Source organism: Taudactylus pleione, unplaced genomic scaffold, assembly GCF_031769625.1.
Source record: "Taudactylus pleione unplaced genomic scaffold, aTauple2 ptg001271l, whole genome shotgun sequence".
Lineage (NCBI taxonomy): Eukaryota > Metazoa > Chordata > Amphibia > Anura > Myobatrachidae > Taudactylus > Taudactylus pleione.
The window spans coordinates 354,122-371,600 of NW_028285671.1; the positions used below are offsets into that span (position 1 = coordinate 354,122).

At 45.0% G+C, this 17,479-nt stretch overlaps 1 protein-coding gene and 1 pseudogene across 1 annotated transcript in view; both read right to left on the reverse strand.

Annotated features, from left to right (window-relative positions):
• The window catches only part of LOC148443435 (uncharacterized), a 55,451-nt gene extending 41,397 nt beyond the window's left edge, over positions 1–14,054 (reverse strand). Inside the window, exon 1 of the mRNA XM_088462834.1 lies at positions 12,927–14,054. Coding sequence (XP_088318960.1) covers positions 12,927–14,054 — 1,128 coding nt within the window. The remainder of the gene's footprint in view (positions 1–12,926) is intronic.
• Positions 14,055–14,718: 664 nt separating this feature from the next.
• Positions 14,719–14,818, reverse strand: LOC148443436 (U2 spliceosomal RNA; annotated as a pseudogene).
• Positions 14,819–17,479: the final 2,661 nt, after the last annotated feature.

Below are 17,479 nucleotides of genomic sequence, written 5' to 3' on the forward strand. Positions count from 1 at the left end.
CACATGTGATTGTAGAACAAGCACTGGGGGCATAGGCCCCATTTCTCCCCATCCCCTCAAAGCCAAATGGCCCCCATTGAAGGGAAAAAACTGAATCTTCAGGTCCCCCTTCACCGATGCTAGTGGGACCCTTGGACATACTTGATCCCTTGAGCAAATTTGTTTTTGTTTTTTTTTGTTTTTTAAATGGTCTCCCTAATTTTAGTGGTATATGATTTATACTACCCCTAATGGCATTTGAGTTTTCTGTTCACTTCTTCCACATGTTACATGGCTATGTATGTGATGTAACAAGGTGGGAGTTTGTTCCCAATCCTGGTGTTGGATGGGAGCCTTTTGGCTCCAGGGATGTCAAAGATGGGCTTTCTGGCTCTGAGTTGATGGAGAGAAATAAGGCTCATGTGCCCAGTGCATTTTTACAGTTTCTTGGATGATTGGAGCCAGGGGTATAGCTATAGGGAGTGGTGCACTCCCCTAGGTCACTTCAGGCCTAACACTATGAAGATGCACTGCTGCAGCCAATAGGTTTTGCTTGGTACTGTGTAAAAATCTACCTTGCCCCAATAACAGGGAAGCCATAGTTGGAGACAGTAGTGTAGTGCATAACCACAATCTCAAGAGCATCACAGGTCCTATATACTTTTTTTATTGAAGCCTTAAATCTATGCTCCAATCACCCAGGAGAGTGTAAAAGCATGTTTTGGAAATAAGCACCATTTCTCTTTAAACCACGAAAGCCAAAGACCCACCATCACAGAGAGCAGGGCTGCACCTGACAGAGCAGCCAAACAGCACCTTAGATTCAGGGTTTTCAGGCTCTCTTAGGGCTCAAAGCTTGGGGTTGCGCTTCTGATTTGTTACTTATCAGACACAAGCAGCTACCTCACATAGAGAGACATTGATAATTGTTGAGGAACTCAATGGGTAGTATAAATCATATGCTATTACAAATAGTGAGAGCTTTTCTTTAATAAAAAAGAAATAAATCTATATATATATTATAATTTGCAGTACATATCATATGCTAACCACCCATAATTCAATGCTTAAATGTTAACTAAGCAAATAGATAGTGCGCACATTACTTTATTTATAAGCATAAAGTTTAGCTGCAAAATATTTTGCATATATTCAAATTATTTCACAGCTTGTACAGTTTAAGTGTAAATGAAGTAATATTTGCACTGTTTGCCCACTTAGCTGACTTTAAAAGATTAAATATATGGTGATTAGCATATGGTAAGTATTATAAATGTAAACACATATACATTGATTTATAATGGTATATGATATAAAGTGGTTTATAAAAAGATTATTTTTGCTTTGTTCTCAAGTATGGTCGGCTCCTTGTGTCAGAGCTTGGGCTGGTAGTTAGAAACTGCAGCAGTAAATTAGGAGCCAGGTATCCAAGAGACAGAACTGCAACTCCCAACCAAACAGCAGATGCACCCCTATATTTCTGTCTTTTTCTCCTGTAAATGTTTTTTCATTTGGCCTGGTTCTATTTTCGCCCATCCTTTCCTCCTCCTCCTTAATCTATACTTTCATTTCTTTGATTCATTGTTACCAAAAGAGAGCAGAGGATTTCAATGTCATTTAGAGCCTTGGAGTTATTATTTTTTTTCAATTCATCTCTATGTTATCAATTAACATATGCAGACTTCTTTCCCTCCCTCTCTTTCTCTCTGGGTGCATGATTTGTGAATGCACTGCCTCCTGCAAGCCTCTGCCACACCCACAAGCCAACTGGCAGCCTTCCTTTCTTCGTTTCTTGTCTCAGCAGTTAATCAGATAGTCTAAGACCTTAATTGGAATGTTAACAGTGTTTATGGAATGTTCACACTGTCCACGGAATGTTCAGAACTCTACGGAATATTCATACTGTCCACGGAATGTTCAGGAGTGGCTGCCATGCAGTCACCATGGCAATAGAATGTAAACAGTCAGCTAGCAGATTCTGCCACTATAACAACATTCTTCTATGATGTCACAATCTACTGCTGCTTATAACCATTGCACTTCCTCGGAGAAGCTTACTTGAGGGAGACAAACACCTCGAGATGCATCATATCACTGCTCGTTCTTGCAAATGGAGAAAATGAATGCCTCCAGCTGGTCCCAAGTTAAACAATGAGGAAAATTCAAGCATTGCAAACCTAAAATATATTTTCAAAAGATGACAGAAATTTTCTGAATAGATAATGTGAACTACTCTAGCAAATTTTGCCTCAGTATAGAAATGTAACAAATACCCAATTTGTCAGAAGTAATGGATAGCAATTCATGGCTCCAACAGTTGTATCCATGTGGTTACCCCCGCAATGGTGCGAAAAAGTAAAAACAGGAGACCTGATAATCAATTTCTAAATGGCATTGCAAAAGTGTCTTAGGGGTTGGATAGTCTTGACACAAACAATAGAATATATTCATTATTTAATTAACCAATCCTCTGCAAATACATCCACTTTACAGGGACTTTGACTTTAGTCCCGGAATTAGGCCTAAATAGAGGCAGATAAATGGAGACAAGACATGGAGACACCAAAAGGTCAGTCCTCTTCTTATCAGTTGTTTAATGAATGATATGAAGTGTTTCTAAATGCAAAAGTGTAAGCAGATGAGTGCAGCAGCAGGTTGTATTCACATGTGATTGTAGAACAAGCACTGGGGGCATAGGCCCCATTTCTCCCCATCCCCTCAAAGCCAAATGGCCCCCATTGAAGGGAAAAAACTGAATCTTCAGGTCCCCCTTCACCGATGCTAGTGGGACCCTTGGACATACTTGATCCCTTGAGCAAATTTGTTTTTGTTTTTTTTGTTTTTTAAATGGTCTCCCTAATTTTAGTGGTATATGATTTATACTACCCCTAATGGCATTTGAGTTTTCTGTTCACTTCTTCCACATGTTACATGGCTACTTTTGTATGTCATGTAGCAGGATGTGATCCTCGGCCATTTTGGCTAGGACCAGGTGTGGTGTAATTGCTGCATCTGGTCTGGTTGGAAGGAATCAGGGTCTCCTTGCTAGGGGATCCTGGGACGTTGATTTGTGATTGCCTACTGCTGTTTGGAGTCCTTGAGGCTGCCAGGATGTCTGGATTGAAGAATACCATTCGCTTTAAATATGCTGAGGAGGTTACTGGTCAAAGAAGAACCCTGCGTACTTTATGGGACATAATTTTGGTTGGTCTGGCTGGGGTAAGTAAGGAGGAGATTTACTGTATTCAAGAGTTTCCTTCAACTGGGATTTATGATGTGACTTTTTGCCATCCTGAGAACTGCCTGAATGCATTTGAGAGGGTTAAAACCTTTGCAAAAGACCCTTTATTACATGGAATTGAGGTGTTGCCTTTATTTATGGGAGCAGAGAGGCCATTAACGGTGCACATGTACAACCCCTTTGTGGAGCCAGACATTATTAGAGCTTTTCTGTCCAGGTATTGCTCTTCAGTTCGTGGAGGAATTCGCCTAGAAAATTATGTCGGCATATTTAACGGCAAGACTAAATTTTGGGTACGCTTGAGACTGGATCCCAGTGGCATTGGTGGAGTTATGCACCCTCCTGGGAACTTTAATATTGGAGGAGCTAGAGGGTACTTGTTTTATCCTGACCAGCCTTTTTTTTGCAGGAGTTGCTTTAAGTATGGCCATACTAAGGAAAATTGCAGTGTGGGAAAATGTTGCAGAAACTGTGGTTTGCCTGGGCATGAAGCTGCAGAATGTCCTCAGGCACGAAAGTGTGACATATGTGGGGATACTGGTCATGTTATGAGGAGCTGCCCTAAAGGGCCTGAGGAAATGGCTAAGGATACGAGAAGGCTGCATGAACAGCTTAATGTACCATCACATTCTGGGAGTGGAATAGTTAACAGGAGTGAGAGTAATGCTGAAACACCTGCTGTTAATGAGGCTGAGCTGCTGGAACAGGAGAGGCAGTTTAAGTTTAAAGTGGAGATGGTGGAAAGATATGGGTTTAAGACTGTGTGGGAGGCTGAGAAAGGCAATGTGCCTGCTTCAGTTGTTGGACAAGTTGTCTCCCCTGTTTCACAAGTCAGTTCCTCCCCTCCTGCTTTGAGTGGCACTGCTAACATAGCAGAGTTTCCAGACACCTCAGCAAGTCCTTCTGATAGCAATGCTACAGCATCCTTGCAATGTCATTGGAGTGAATCCGAATCTGATTTTGACACCGTGTCTGGTTGTGGAAGTAGTCCTGCAACTGTTAGGAGTTCAGACGATCTGGATGGTTTTACCTCTGTAAATAGGAATCGTGGAGTAGCGACTGGTAGCGCTTTAAAGCGCCCACGGCTGGATGTGAAGGTTGCAGTAACTACAAGTAATCGTTTTGAAGGCCTGCCAGTAGAAGAGGGTGATATGGAGGTAGCCAGCCAGGAGGTGGTGGTGATGGCTGGTCAGCCTGTCTCAGATACTGGCATGCAGTCTGCTGGGTGTTTGCCTGGCACAGTTGATGCTACAGTCCCTATGGAAGCTATTGATCAGCCTGCTCAGTGTATTCAGACTGAGGGTGGTGTGCAGGGGGATTCGCCTGCTCAGCCTTTTTTGAGCACTGGTGATGTTGAATCCTTTATTGATGTATGTAGTGGGAAATGAATGTTGGCAATGTAGTCATGATGTAATGTGCTGCTTTCTTATAATTTGCCTGGCGCGATGTCTATATCTATAATTTCCCAAAATGTAAGGGTATTTAAGTCCAATGCCAGGAGAGCCGCAATTTTGGAAGATATTAGGGCTAAAGGGGGGGATTTAATTTGTTTACAGGAGTGTGGCATATGTGAAGCTCCTAAACAAGATGAATGGCCACATGGTGCTGCAATATGGTCTGGTTCTGCATTAAATAGAAATGATGGCGTGGGGGTATTAGCCCAGAGTAGGGAGATTTCCTTTGAATCCTATGTCATTATTGAGCAGGGTCGTTGCATTTTGGTTGATATTTGTTTTAGAGGGATTAAATTAAGGGTCATTAATGTTTATGCGCCAGTTAATTTGATTGAGCGCAAAGAGTTGTTTGAAAAGATTGTATATTTTTTACCAGGTAAAACACCTGTTATTTTGATTGGTGACATGAATTGTATAATTGAGGTGCAGGGAAGGCAGAGCGTTTGTACGAGTAAGGTGGATGTGACTGGTAATATGTTAAAAAGAATGATTGTGGATTTTGATTTAGTGGATGCTGCAAGTGTGTGTACTGGTGGTAAGCCATTATTTACTTATAAGGCTGATAGAGGAATGATTGAGTCTCGTTTGGATTATGTTTTTGTTACTAAAGTTTTGAAGTGTGTTAGTTTTGTGCAAGTGAGTGTGTCTTACTCTGATCATGAGTGTCTGATATGTAAGGTAGAATGTAAGAATGGTGTGAGGCATGGGAAAGGTGTGTGGAAGCTGAATGTACGGTTGCTTGAAGATGACCAAGTTAGAAAACATTTCTTTAAAAATTATGCTAAATGGCAGATGTGTAAAAGTGAGTTTGTGAATGTGCTTGATTGGTGGGAATGGGTGAAGATGAAAGTGGGTGTGTTTTTCAGAAGAAGTGGCCATATTGTGGCTCGGCGCAAGCGTAATAGGTATGAATGGTTGAATAAGAGATTGTGGTTTTTGTATAGGATGAGAGAAATGGGGCAAGAGGTTGCAGATGATATTAAGGCAGTGAGGTTTGAGGTGAATAAGATGTTGGAGGAGAGGGGTAGACAGATTATATATAGTGCGAAAGTTGAACATATGGAGAAGGATGAAAGATGTAGCAGGTTTTTTTTCAAAAAGATATGTGGAGGGTCTAAGGCTATGGATGTGGTATTGGATGATCGTGGTATGGAAGTGGGTGCGGAAGATGTTATGTTTGAGGTTGAGAAATTTTATAAGAAATTGTATGAATGGAAGGTGGGTGATGGAGATATGCAGAGTGAGGTGTTGAGTGCTGTTAGTGAAAAAGTCAATATGGGTGATTGTGATTTATTATTGAATGATATGTCTGAGGATGAGGTGAAAGATGTATTGAAGAGCATGGGGAGGAATAAATCTCCTGGTAAGGATGGTTTGCCTGTTGAATTTTATATGAGTATGTGGGATGTTGTGAAAGTTGATTTGGTTGAAGTCATGCGTTATATTTTTGTGAATGGCCAGATGAATGATTCTATGAAAGAAGGTGTGGTTGTTTTAATTCATAAAAAAGGTGATAGGCGGTGTTTGGCAAATTGGAGGCCTATTACACTATTGAACTCCGATTATAAGTTGTTTGCAAAGCTGATAGCATGTCGTATGAGAGTGGTTATTAGTCAGGTGATTGGTGAGGAGCAGGTATGTGCGGTCCCAGGACGTCGTATGCATGATAATTTAATGTTGTTGCGTGATATGATAGGTGATTGTCTAGTAAGAAAGCAGAAGATGTATGTGATGGCGCTTGATTTCGAAAAAGCATATGATAGAGTGTCTCATGTATTTATGTTTAATGTTCTGGTGCGGATGGGTTTTCCTGGGGAGTTTGTGAATAAGATTAGATGTTTGTATGCAGGTGCTTGTAGTAGATTGTTGGTGAATGGGTATTTGAGTGAGCATGTTAGTATTGAGTCTGGGGTACGTCAGGGTTGTCCTTTGTCTCCTATTATGTTCATTTGTGTGCTTGAGCCTTTGTTATGTATGTTGCGTAGGGATAAGGTTGTTAGAGGTTTTTTGGTGCCTGGAAGTAATGGGAGATGTGTGAAAACACTAGCTTATATGGATGATGTGGTTGTTGTGGGTGGAAGTAAGGTTACTTTGGACAGAGCAAAATTATTAATACAGTTGTTTTGTGGGGCATCTGCCTTTAAGGTTAATTGGGACAAGTCCAAAGTGAAAGGGTTTGGGGACAGTAGTGTGAGGGATAGTCAGATGGAGTGTGTGTCAGGTGGGATAAAGGTGTTAGGGGTTATTTTTGATGAGTGTCTGAATGGTAAGGAAAGTTGGGATGAAGTAGGGAGGAAAGTGGCTAAAAAGCTTAACTTTTGGAATTTAAGAAAATTGACTATGTTTGGGAAGGTTCTAATTATTAAAGCAGTGGTGTTACCTATGTTATTGCATATTGCAAATGTGTTTCCGCCAGGTTCCCGGGGTGTGAGGAAGATTAATAGAATGCTGTTTCTTTTCTTTTGGGGATGTAAGATGGAGCGTCTGAAACGTGAACATGTGATGAAAGAGTGGCAGAATGGAGGTATGAGGTTTCCAAATTTAGAAGTGTATTTTGGGTTGAATTATATTGCTCAAGTTTTGAGATTGATGGAGATTGATAGTAAGGCTGCTTATATGATGAAATATATGGCTGGTTGGATGATGTGTGGCTTGAAGTGGCGTGTCAGGGAAAATGCAGTGCCAATGGCGTTTAGAGTGTGTAATTGGTATAGTGTGATTGAAGTGTTTGTGAGGAAATTTGATTTATTAGGGGTGAGTGTGAAGGACTTCAGAGAAAGGAAGAATGTTATTAAAATGTTGAAGGGGCGTGAGGAGGTTTGTCTTATTGATGGTTTGACTTCCACAGATAGTGTGAGAACATGGAAGATGATTAATGTGAGTGGTTTGAATAATAGACAGAGGGAGGTGGTATGGATGAAGCTTCATGGTGTGTTGTCTGTGAGACAAGTGCTGTTGAAAAGACATTTGGTTTTGTCAGAAGAGTGTCCACGGGAAGGGTGTAGAGGTTTTGAGAGTGTGATCCATTTGTTTTGGAATTGTTCATATGCACAGCGTGTGTGGAAGGATTTGGGTGGTTTGATAAAAGAGTTGTCTGGGATTCAGGTGATGTCATGGAAGGTGGCTATGTTTGGGCTGGGTGCGTGTGGTAGTGTGAATGAAAGGTTGCTGTGGCTAATTATGGTATGTGTTTCGGAAGTTTTGTGGGATGTTAGGAATATTTATGTGTTTAGACGAGATGATATTGATGCAAGGGAATGTATTCATATGATACTGGGGAAACTTTACACATGTTATATGTGGGATAAGCATGCTGGTGGGGGGGAGGATGCAGAGGGGTTGTGGAAACATAGGAAATGGAAAGAAATTGTTTGTTTAAGTTAGCTGGGGTGGGAGGAGTGCTAGTGTTTTAGGGATGATTTTTTTGTAGTATGTTTATAATTTGTTTAAGGGGTGGTGTTATTTCAGTGATAGTACTTATTGGTGTTTTTGTTATTAATAAGTTTTGTGGAAAGGATCTATGTCTTTGTTTGTTGTTTTTTTTTCTGGTAAGTTAATATGATGTACAGTAATTTCTTTTGGTGGATGAAACCTAATGATGAGTTGTTAGATACTTCAAACAGTGGCTGTATCCCTTTTGGGAATGGAGAAGTTATCTTACACCTGAACGGTTTCAAAAAAAAAAAAAAAAAAACAAGGTGGGAGTTTGTTCCCAATCCTGGTGTTGGATGGGAGCCTTTTGGCTCCAGGGATGTCAAAGATGGGCTTTCTGGCTCTGAGTTGATGGAGAGAAATAAGGCTCATGTGCCCAGTGCATTTTTACAGTTTCTTGGATGATTGGAGCCAGGGGTATAGCTATAGGGAGTGGTGCACTCCCCTAGGTCACTTCAGGCCTAACACCATGAAGATGCACTGCTGCAGCCAATAGGTTTTGCTTGGTACTGTGTAAAAATCTACCTTGCCCCAATAACAGGGAAGCCATAGTTGGAGACAGTAGTGTAGTGCATAACCACAATCTCAAGAGCATCACAGGTCCTATATACTTTTTTTATTGAAGCCTTAAATCTATGCTCCAATCACCCAGGAGAGTGTAAAAGCATGTTTTGGAAATAAGCACCATTTCTCTTTAAACCACGAAAGCCAAAGACCCACCATCACAGAGAGCAGGGCTGCACCTGACAGAGCAGCCAAACAGCACCTTAGATTCAGGGTTTTCAGGCTCTCTTATGGCTCAAAGCTTGGGGTTGCGCTTCTGATTTGTTACTTATTTTTGATTGAAAAAAGCATTCTTTATTAACATAAAGATGGCAAAAAACATACATAAATCACACATACAAGTGTACTGTGTCGCAGCACAGCCTAAACCCAATACACTATCAAACATAATCAAACATACAATATAATGCATTGCAAAACATATAGCACAAGGCATCCTATACTATACATAATACTTTGCATTATTCATTCACTACTTAAACAAAAACAACAATCAACAAGGTCTATGGGTGTGGAGGGTAGAGGGGAAGGGGGGGGGGAATCACAGAACTGAAGTTTTTATTGAAAGACAGACACATATATGGGAAGGGTAAATAAATAGAAAGACATATCAACAAAACATCAGTCTCTGTGAAAAATGGGGGAAGGGGCCACTGTCCCAGTCCTTGTTGGACAATCAAGCATGGGGGGAGGGGGCAGAAGAAGGGGGGTTTAGTCCTCTTCTTCCTCAGGGCTGTCCATGATGGAATAGTCTCTTAGCAGGCTGTGAATCAGCCTGCGACAGTCCTGGATAGACATCCTCTCCCTCCGCAGAATGAGGCGATTCCTGGCAAGCCACAAAGCGTCCTTAACACAGTTCATAAGGCGCCAGGCCTCCTGGATTGCCCCATAGGTGTGGGTGCCAGGAAACAGTCCGTAAAGTACCGAGTGGTACGAAAGGTTGCTCCTTGGCACACAGTCTTTGAGTTCATTTTCCAGGGCATCTAACAACAACTGTGCATAAGTACAGTCCCAAAACAAGTGCATAGCTGTTTCCTCGTGAGAGATGCACCAGGGGCAATGTCTGTACCTGCACAGGTTACGGGAGTGCATGAATGTCCTTAGGGGCAGACCCCCTTGGATTGCCATCCATGACATGTCCTTGTGTCTATTTGTGAGCCTTTTGGAGGCCACATTGTCCCATACCTGCTTGGCAGTTGCTGAAGGGAGCCCTGGAATAGGCTCCATGACGTCTTTTGCTCTGATGAGCTTGTGGATAGTCTTTGGTTTCCACAAGTCAGGTTTAACTCCCTCCAGTTGGTGCTCCCTCACAAACTTGGACACGTCCAGGTAGAACCAGGGAGTGTTCCAGTTGTAAGGGATGGAGCTGTCCCACTTAGCCCAGCCTAGGGCCCTCCAAAGGGGTAGGAGGAAAAAGCGAGACATGGAGTTTCCTGCAGAGTCATTATCAGTCTCACACAAAGTCCTGCGGATACAGTTGCAAACAAAGAAGGCTCGCAGCATGGTGGGGATATCTGGTATTCCCTTTCCACCTTTGAGGGGCTCCTTGTACATAACTGTCCGCTTTACTCTGTCCATCTTGGAGCCCCAGATGAAGTGAAACACTGCCCTTGTGATGGCCCTGCAGACCGTGACCAGAGGTGGCCAGGCCTGCGCTGTGTACTGCAGAACGGGAAGGATCTCGTTGCGCAGTACAAGTGCTTTTCCTTCGATGGTAAGGTCTCTGAGGCTCCACAGTCCAATTTTTTGCCTTACAGTGGCAAGTCTTTCGTCCCAGCACTTCAGGGCCGCACCTTCACCACCAAGCCAGACTCCCAGAATTTTGATGAAGTCCGGCTTGACAGCAAAGGGGAATGGAGCGGAGGATGACAGGTGCCACTGCCCGAACAGCATAGCCTCTGACTTCCCGCAGTTGACTTTTGCCCCTGAAGCTCGGCCGAAGCTCTCGCAGGTCTGGACGAGTGCTGTCACCGAACTCTGGTCAGCGCAGAAGACAGTGACGTCGTCCATGTACAGCGAGCACTTGGCCTCTCTACGGTCTGGACCCGGTGCGATGACCCCTCTGATCTCTGGTTTCCGTCTGATGCATACAGCCAGGAGCTCTATAACACAAACAAAAAGAAGAGGTGAAAGAGGGCAGCCTTGTCTGACCCCAGATAGAATAGGAAAGGGGTCAGTCTTCCAGCCGTTCACCAACACCGAGCTGTGAATATCAAGGTACATCAGGTTAACATACGTGCAAAACATTTCACCAAGCCCAAACCTCTGCAGGACCCCACCCATCAACTCATGTGAGACACGGTCAAAGGCCTTCTCCTGGTCAAGGCTGACCAGAGCCGCATGCACGTTCCGGTCCTTGATGTAATGGACCGTGTCTCTGAGGAGGGCAAGGCTATCTGCAATCCTGCGGCCAGGAATGCTGCAGGTCTGGTCCGGGTGAATGATCTGTCCGATGACAGCCTTCAGCCTGTTGGCAAGTACCTTGGCCAGGATCTTGTAGTCCACGTTCAGGAGAGAGATGGGCCTCCAATTTTTCAGCTCACATCTCTCCCCCTTACGCTTATACAAGATCGTGATCAGTCCCTCCCTCAGTGAAGGAGGCATTTTGCCCTCCACCACCATCTCCTTGTACAGCTCGAGCAGGTCCGGGCCAATGAGGTCCCACAGCGCTACATAGAGCTCTGCTGGGAGACCATCACTGCCCGGGGTCCTGCCCTGCCTAAAGGATTTAGCGGCAGAGTGCAACTCCTCCAACACCAAGGGAGCATCCATGGCTGCTTTACCTGCAGGATCAATAGTGTTAGTGATACCTGACAGGAACTCATCAGCCACAGTACTGTCCGTCGTCTTTGGGGAGTAGAGGTCGCCATAGTAGTCCGTGATGACCTTCATGACGCCCTCCTTCCCCTGCCTGGGAATACCGGTCTCATCTCGCAGCTCAGTCAGGGGCGTGTGGCCAGAGTGGAGTTTCCTGAAAAAGAAAGAGTTACATTTCTCACCCTTCTCCAGGTTCTCCACCTTGGAACGGAAGACGATGCGTCTGGATTCCTCCTCGAAGTGCCCTTTCAGGCTCTTTTTGGTCTCCTCCAGATCATCTCTCACGTCCCAGCCGCACCGTTGGAGGTCCTGCAGGGACTGCAGTTGTCTCTGCAGTCCCTTGAAGTTCCTCTTTCGGTCGCACGCCTGTTGTCTTCCTTTGACCTGAAAGAAACTGCGAATGTTAGCCTTAACATATTCCCACCAATCACTCATGCATTCAAAATAGCATTTATCATTCTTCCATGTGATGTAGGCATCCTTCAGCTCGGCCAGCACCTCCTCCCTTTCCAGCAGAGCACAGTTCAACTTCCAGGAGCCTGGGCCAGGAGGAAAACCATTGCCCAGGTCTCCTTGGAAGAGAATGGCTCTGTGGTCAGAGAAGAAGCAGGGAACCATAGCATGCCTGTTCTGCTTCACTGCTCTAGAGGTAAACACAAAGTCAATGCGGGAATGCACCGAGCCATCGGGGCGGCTCCACGTGTAATTCACGGAGCCAGCCCCCATGGAGCCCACAGCATCCCGCAGAGAAGCTTCGGTTACCATTTCTATGAGCAGTTTAGATGTCAAATCAAGCTTAGCAGTGTTGCAGGTGCTGCGTCCATCCTCTTCCATGGGGCAGTTGAAATCTCCGGCCATCACTACTGCCCTAGTGGTTGCGAGCTGCAGCCGCAGGGTCTGGAAAAGCTCCAAACGCTCGTTCTTACCAGGGGGTGCATACACACAGATTAGCCTAATAGGCTCACCTGCCCAGGAGCCGTCTACGATAAGCAATCTGCCGCAGACGAGCTCCTGAACAGAATCTAGTGTGAAGAGGCTCCCCCTAATAAGAATGGCGACCCCTGCAGACTTACACTCACCCCCACCAGACCAATAGGACGGACCGTGAGACCACTGCCGGCCCAGATGTCTATAAGACCTGGAAAAAGGAATAGAGCACTCCTGCAACATGTAAACATCACATTTCTGAGTATCTAAAAATGCAAACACAGACTGTCTTCTAAACTTATCCTTAATACTCCTCACATTAATGGTAAAAAGGGAAAAAGACACCATTAGTTGGGAGAAAAAAGGTTAGAACACGGAAAATACATTTAGCTACCACTCTTGTCGGGCGGTGCTTCCTCTTGAACGGTTGCTGGGTCGCCCTGTTGGGGCGGCTGCATACAGCTCTGGATCAGCTGTTCGATTAAGTTGTCAGCATTAAGGTCAGGTACTACCTCCTCCACGAGGCTTTCCACCATCGCCTCCATCTCGTCCTCTAGTGGAAGAGGGTTCTCGACCTGTTCTACCGCCAACTTCTTGGAAGGGTCGGGGTCAGCAGCTGGGCTGTCAAACTCCTTTCGCTTCCTGCTCGACTGTTGAGTGCCTGCAGAGGGTACAAGAGGGGGAAACTCTTCCTCGGAGAGGAGAGAGACAGGGGGGGTGGAAGAGACAGTGGGATGGAGAAGGGAGCGGGAGGGAGAGGGGGGAGGGGTTGTGCCAGCAGTGGGGGTGGGAGTTGCTGTCACAGTGGGAGGAGGGCGTGGGGTAGGATGGGTGGGAAGGGGTGGGGTAGGAAGGGTAGGACGGGTGCGGGGGGGTGGGGTGGGGGTGGAAGGTTTCTTACCCTCCTGGCGCCTCTGCTGGCCTTGTCCAGTCACTGCTGCCACATAGGATTTTGCCCTATTGGGGCAGTCTCTGTAGACATGGTTCACCTCCCCACAGAGGTTGCATGTCTTCTGGGTGGGGCAATCCTTGGTGTCGTGTCCCGCCACCTTGCACTTCTTGCAGGCTGCCACCTTGCAGTCTCTCCCAATGTGGTCCTTCCCACCGCAGGTCTTGCAGATCCGCGGCTGGTCCGGATAACTGAGAAATCCTGCAGATGCGCCCAGGGAGAAGAACTGTGGCAGGTGCACAACTCCATCGGGGCTCCAGTTATCTTTTAGGAGCTTGACGATGACAGCCCACTTGCCTGTCCAGAAGCCATTCCTGTCCAGGATCTTGGAGGGCTCCTTGATCACCGTGCAGAAACGGCCCAGGAAAGTGGCGATGTCCTTGCCAGGCGTGTGTGGGTTCCGCATTGAAACCGTCACCCGCCTCTCCTCTCTTTGAATAGGGCAATTGCCCACAAAGCGAGAGAAAGGGGATTCAGGCCTCGCCGCTTTCACCGCTTCCCAGTACCTCTTGCAGATTGCAATGGAGGCAAAGGTCACATAAAAGATCCCCTTGAGATAGTTCTGTATGCTGAGGGTTTCAGCAGTCGAGAACCCCTGCTCAAGGACCATCTTCTTGCCGAAGGTCTCCGTCGTCATGTCCGGCATCTTTCCTTCCACCTCCTTCAGCTTCATCACGACGGTCTGCCTCATCCAGGGCTCCAAGGCTGGGGTACCCTTGGGCTGGGTCTGGCTGGGCTTCTCGGTGGCTGTTGCTGGAGGGGCGGTGGAGGTGGATGGGACCTGGTCGGGCAGAGCTTCGGCCGCCTTCTTCCTGGCAGAGGTGGCTGGAGCGGAGGCTGAGGCTGGCACCGGGGTGGGGGCAGCTGAGGCCATCTCTCCTGCTTCTTGCCCGGGGTCGAAGTTGGGCTGGAGAAGGGTCTGCGGCGGTCGGAGGTCGGAAGTCGCTTTCGCAGAGGGCAGAGCAAACAAGTCTAACCCAATGCCAGTCGAAGTCCTTCCTCGTCGCGGTCGCAGGGTCTGGTCGCCGCTGGTCGGAGGTCGGGGGACGGCTTCGCAGAGGGCAGAGCAAACAAGTCTAGCCCAATGCTGGTCGAAGTCCTTCCTCGTCGCAGGGTCTGGTCGTCGCTGGTCGGAGGTCGGTTTCACAGAGGGCAGAGCAAACAAGTCTGACCCTCTGCTACTTGTAGTCCTTCCTCGTCGCAGTCGGCAGTCTGGGGGACGCTGGTCGGAGCTTGGCAGTCGCTTCTTCAGAGGGCAGAGCAGCAAGTCTAACCCTCGGCAAGTCGAATCCTTCTTCCTCTCAGCAGTCCTCTTTCAGCTTCCTCGGCCGCTGCAGGTCCAGAAAAAATGCGGCAGCAGGTTCTCTGGAGCCCGAGTGTAGTCACAGTCCAGTCAGTCAGCACTGATAAGAACAGATACTACACTTGATCTTAGCCAAAAGGCCGAGAAGCGATTTGTTACTTATCAGACACAAGCAGCTACCTCACATAGAGAGACATTGATAATTGTTGAGGAGCTCAATGGGTAGTATAAATCATATGCTATTACAATTAGTGAGAGCTTTTCTTTAATAAAAAAGAAATAAATCTATATATATATTATAATTTGCAGTACATATCATATGCTAACCACCCATAATTCAATGCTTAAATGTTAACTAAGCAAATAGATAGTGCGCACATTACTTTATTTATAAGCATAAAGTTTAGCTGCAAAATATTTTGCATATATTCAAATTATTTCACAGCTTGTACAGTTTAAGTGTAAATGAAGTAATATTTGCACTGTTTGCCCACTTAGCTGACTTTAAAAGATTAAATATATGGTGATTAGCATATGGTAAGTATTATAAATGTAAACACAACACATATACATTGATTTATAATGGTATATGATATAAAGTGGTTTATAAAAAGATTATTTTTGCTTTGTTCTCAAGTATGGTCGGCTCCTTGTGTCAGAGCTTGGGCTGGTAGTTAGAAACTGCAGCAGTAAATTAGGAGCCAGGTATCCAAGAGACAGAACTGCAACTCCCAACCAAACAGCAGATGCACCCCTATATTTCTGTCTTTTTCTCCTGTAAATGTTTTTTCATTTGGCCTGGTTCTATTTTCGCCCATCCTTTCCTCCTCCTCCTTAATCTATACTTTCATTTCTTTGATTCATTGTTACCAAAAGAGAGCAGAGGATTTCAATGTCATTTAGAGCCTTGGAGTTATTATTTTTTTTCAATTCATCTCTATGTTATCAATTAACATATGCAGACTTCTTTCCCTCCCTCTCTTTCTCTCTGGGTGCATGATTTGTGAATGCACTGCCTCCTGCAAGCCTCTGCCACACCCACAAGCCAACTGGCAGCCTTCCTTTCTTCATTTCTTGTCTCAGCAGTTAATCAGATAGTCTAAGACCTTAATTGGAATGTTAACAGTGTTTATGGAATGTTCACACTGTCCACGGAATGTTCAGAACTCTACGGAATATTCATACTGTCCACGGAATGTTCAGGAGTGGCTGCCATGCAGTCACCATGGCAATAGAATGTAAACAGTCAGCTAGCAGATTCTGCCACTATAACAACATTCTTCTATGATGTCACAATCTACTGCTGCTTATAACCATTGCACTTCCTCGGAGAAGCTTACTTGAGGGAGACAAACACCTCGAGATGCATCATATCACTGCTCGTTCTTGCAAATGGAGAAAATGAATGCCTCCAGCTGGTCCCAAGTTAAACAATGAGGAAAATTCAAGCATTGCAAACCTAAAATATATTTTCAAAAGATGACAGAAATTTTCTGAATAGATAATGTGAACTACTCTAGCAAATTTTGCCTCAGTATAGAAATGTAACAAATACCCAATTTGTCAGAAGTAATGGATAGCAATTCATGGCTCCAACAGTTGTATCCATGTGGTTACCCCCGCAATGGTGCGAAAAAGTAAAAACAGGAGACCTGATAATCAATTTCTAAATGGCATTGCAAAAGTGTCTTAGGGGTTGGATAGTCTTGACACAAACAATAGAATATATTCATTATTTATTTAACCAATCCTCTGCAAATACATCCACTTTACAGGGACTTTGACTTTAGTCCCGGAATTAGGCCTAAATAGAGGCAGATAAATGGAGACAAGACATGGAGACACCAAAAGGTCAGTCCTCTTCTTATCAGTTGTTTAATGAATGATATGAAGTGTTTCTAAATGCAAAAGTGTAAGCAGATGAGTGCAGCAGCAGGTTGTATTCACATGTGATTGTAGAACAAGCACTGGGGGCATAGGCCCCATTTCTCCCCATCCCCTCAAAGCCAAATGGCCCCCATTGAAGGGAAAAAACTGAATCTTCAGGTCCCCCTTCACCGATGCTAGTGGGACCCTTGGACATACTTGATCCCTTGAGCAAATTTGTTTTTTTTTTTGTTTTGTTTTTTTAAATGGTCTCCCTAATTTTAGTGGTATATGATTTATACTACCCCTAATGGCATTTGAGTTTTCTGTTCACTTCTTCCACATGTTACATGGCTATGTATGTGATGTAACAAGGTGGGAGTTTGTTCCCAATCCTGGTGTTGGATGGGAGCCTTTTGGCTCCAGGGATGTCAAAGATGGGATTTCTGGCTCTGAGTTGATGGAGAGAAATAAGGCTCATGTGCCCAGTGCATTTTTACAGTTTCTTGGATGATTGGAGCCAGGGGTATAGCTATAGGGAGTGGTGCACTCCCCTAGGTCACTTCAGGCCTAACACCATGAAGATGCACTGCTGCAGCCAATTGGTTTTGCTTGGTACTGTGTAAAAATCTACCTTGCCCCAATAACAGGGAAGCCATAGTTGGAGACAGTAGTGTAGTGCATAACCACAATCTCAAGAGCATCACAGGTCCTATATACTTTTTTTATTGAAGCCTTAAATCTATGCTCCAATCACCCAGGAGAGTGTAAAAGCATGTTTTGGAAATAAGCACCATTTCTCTTTAAACCACGAAAGCCAAAGACCCACCATCACAGAGAGCAGGGCTGCACCTGACAGAGCAGCCAAACAGCACCTTAGATTCAGGGTTTTCAGGCTCTCTTAGGGCTCAAAGCTTGGGGTTGCGCTTCTGATTTGTTACTTATCA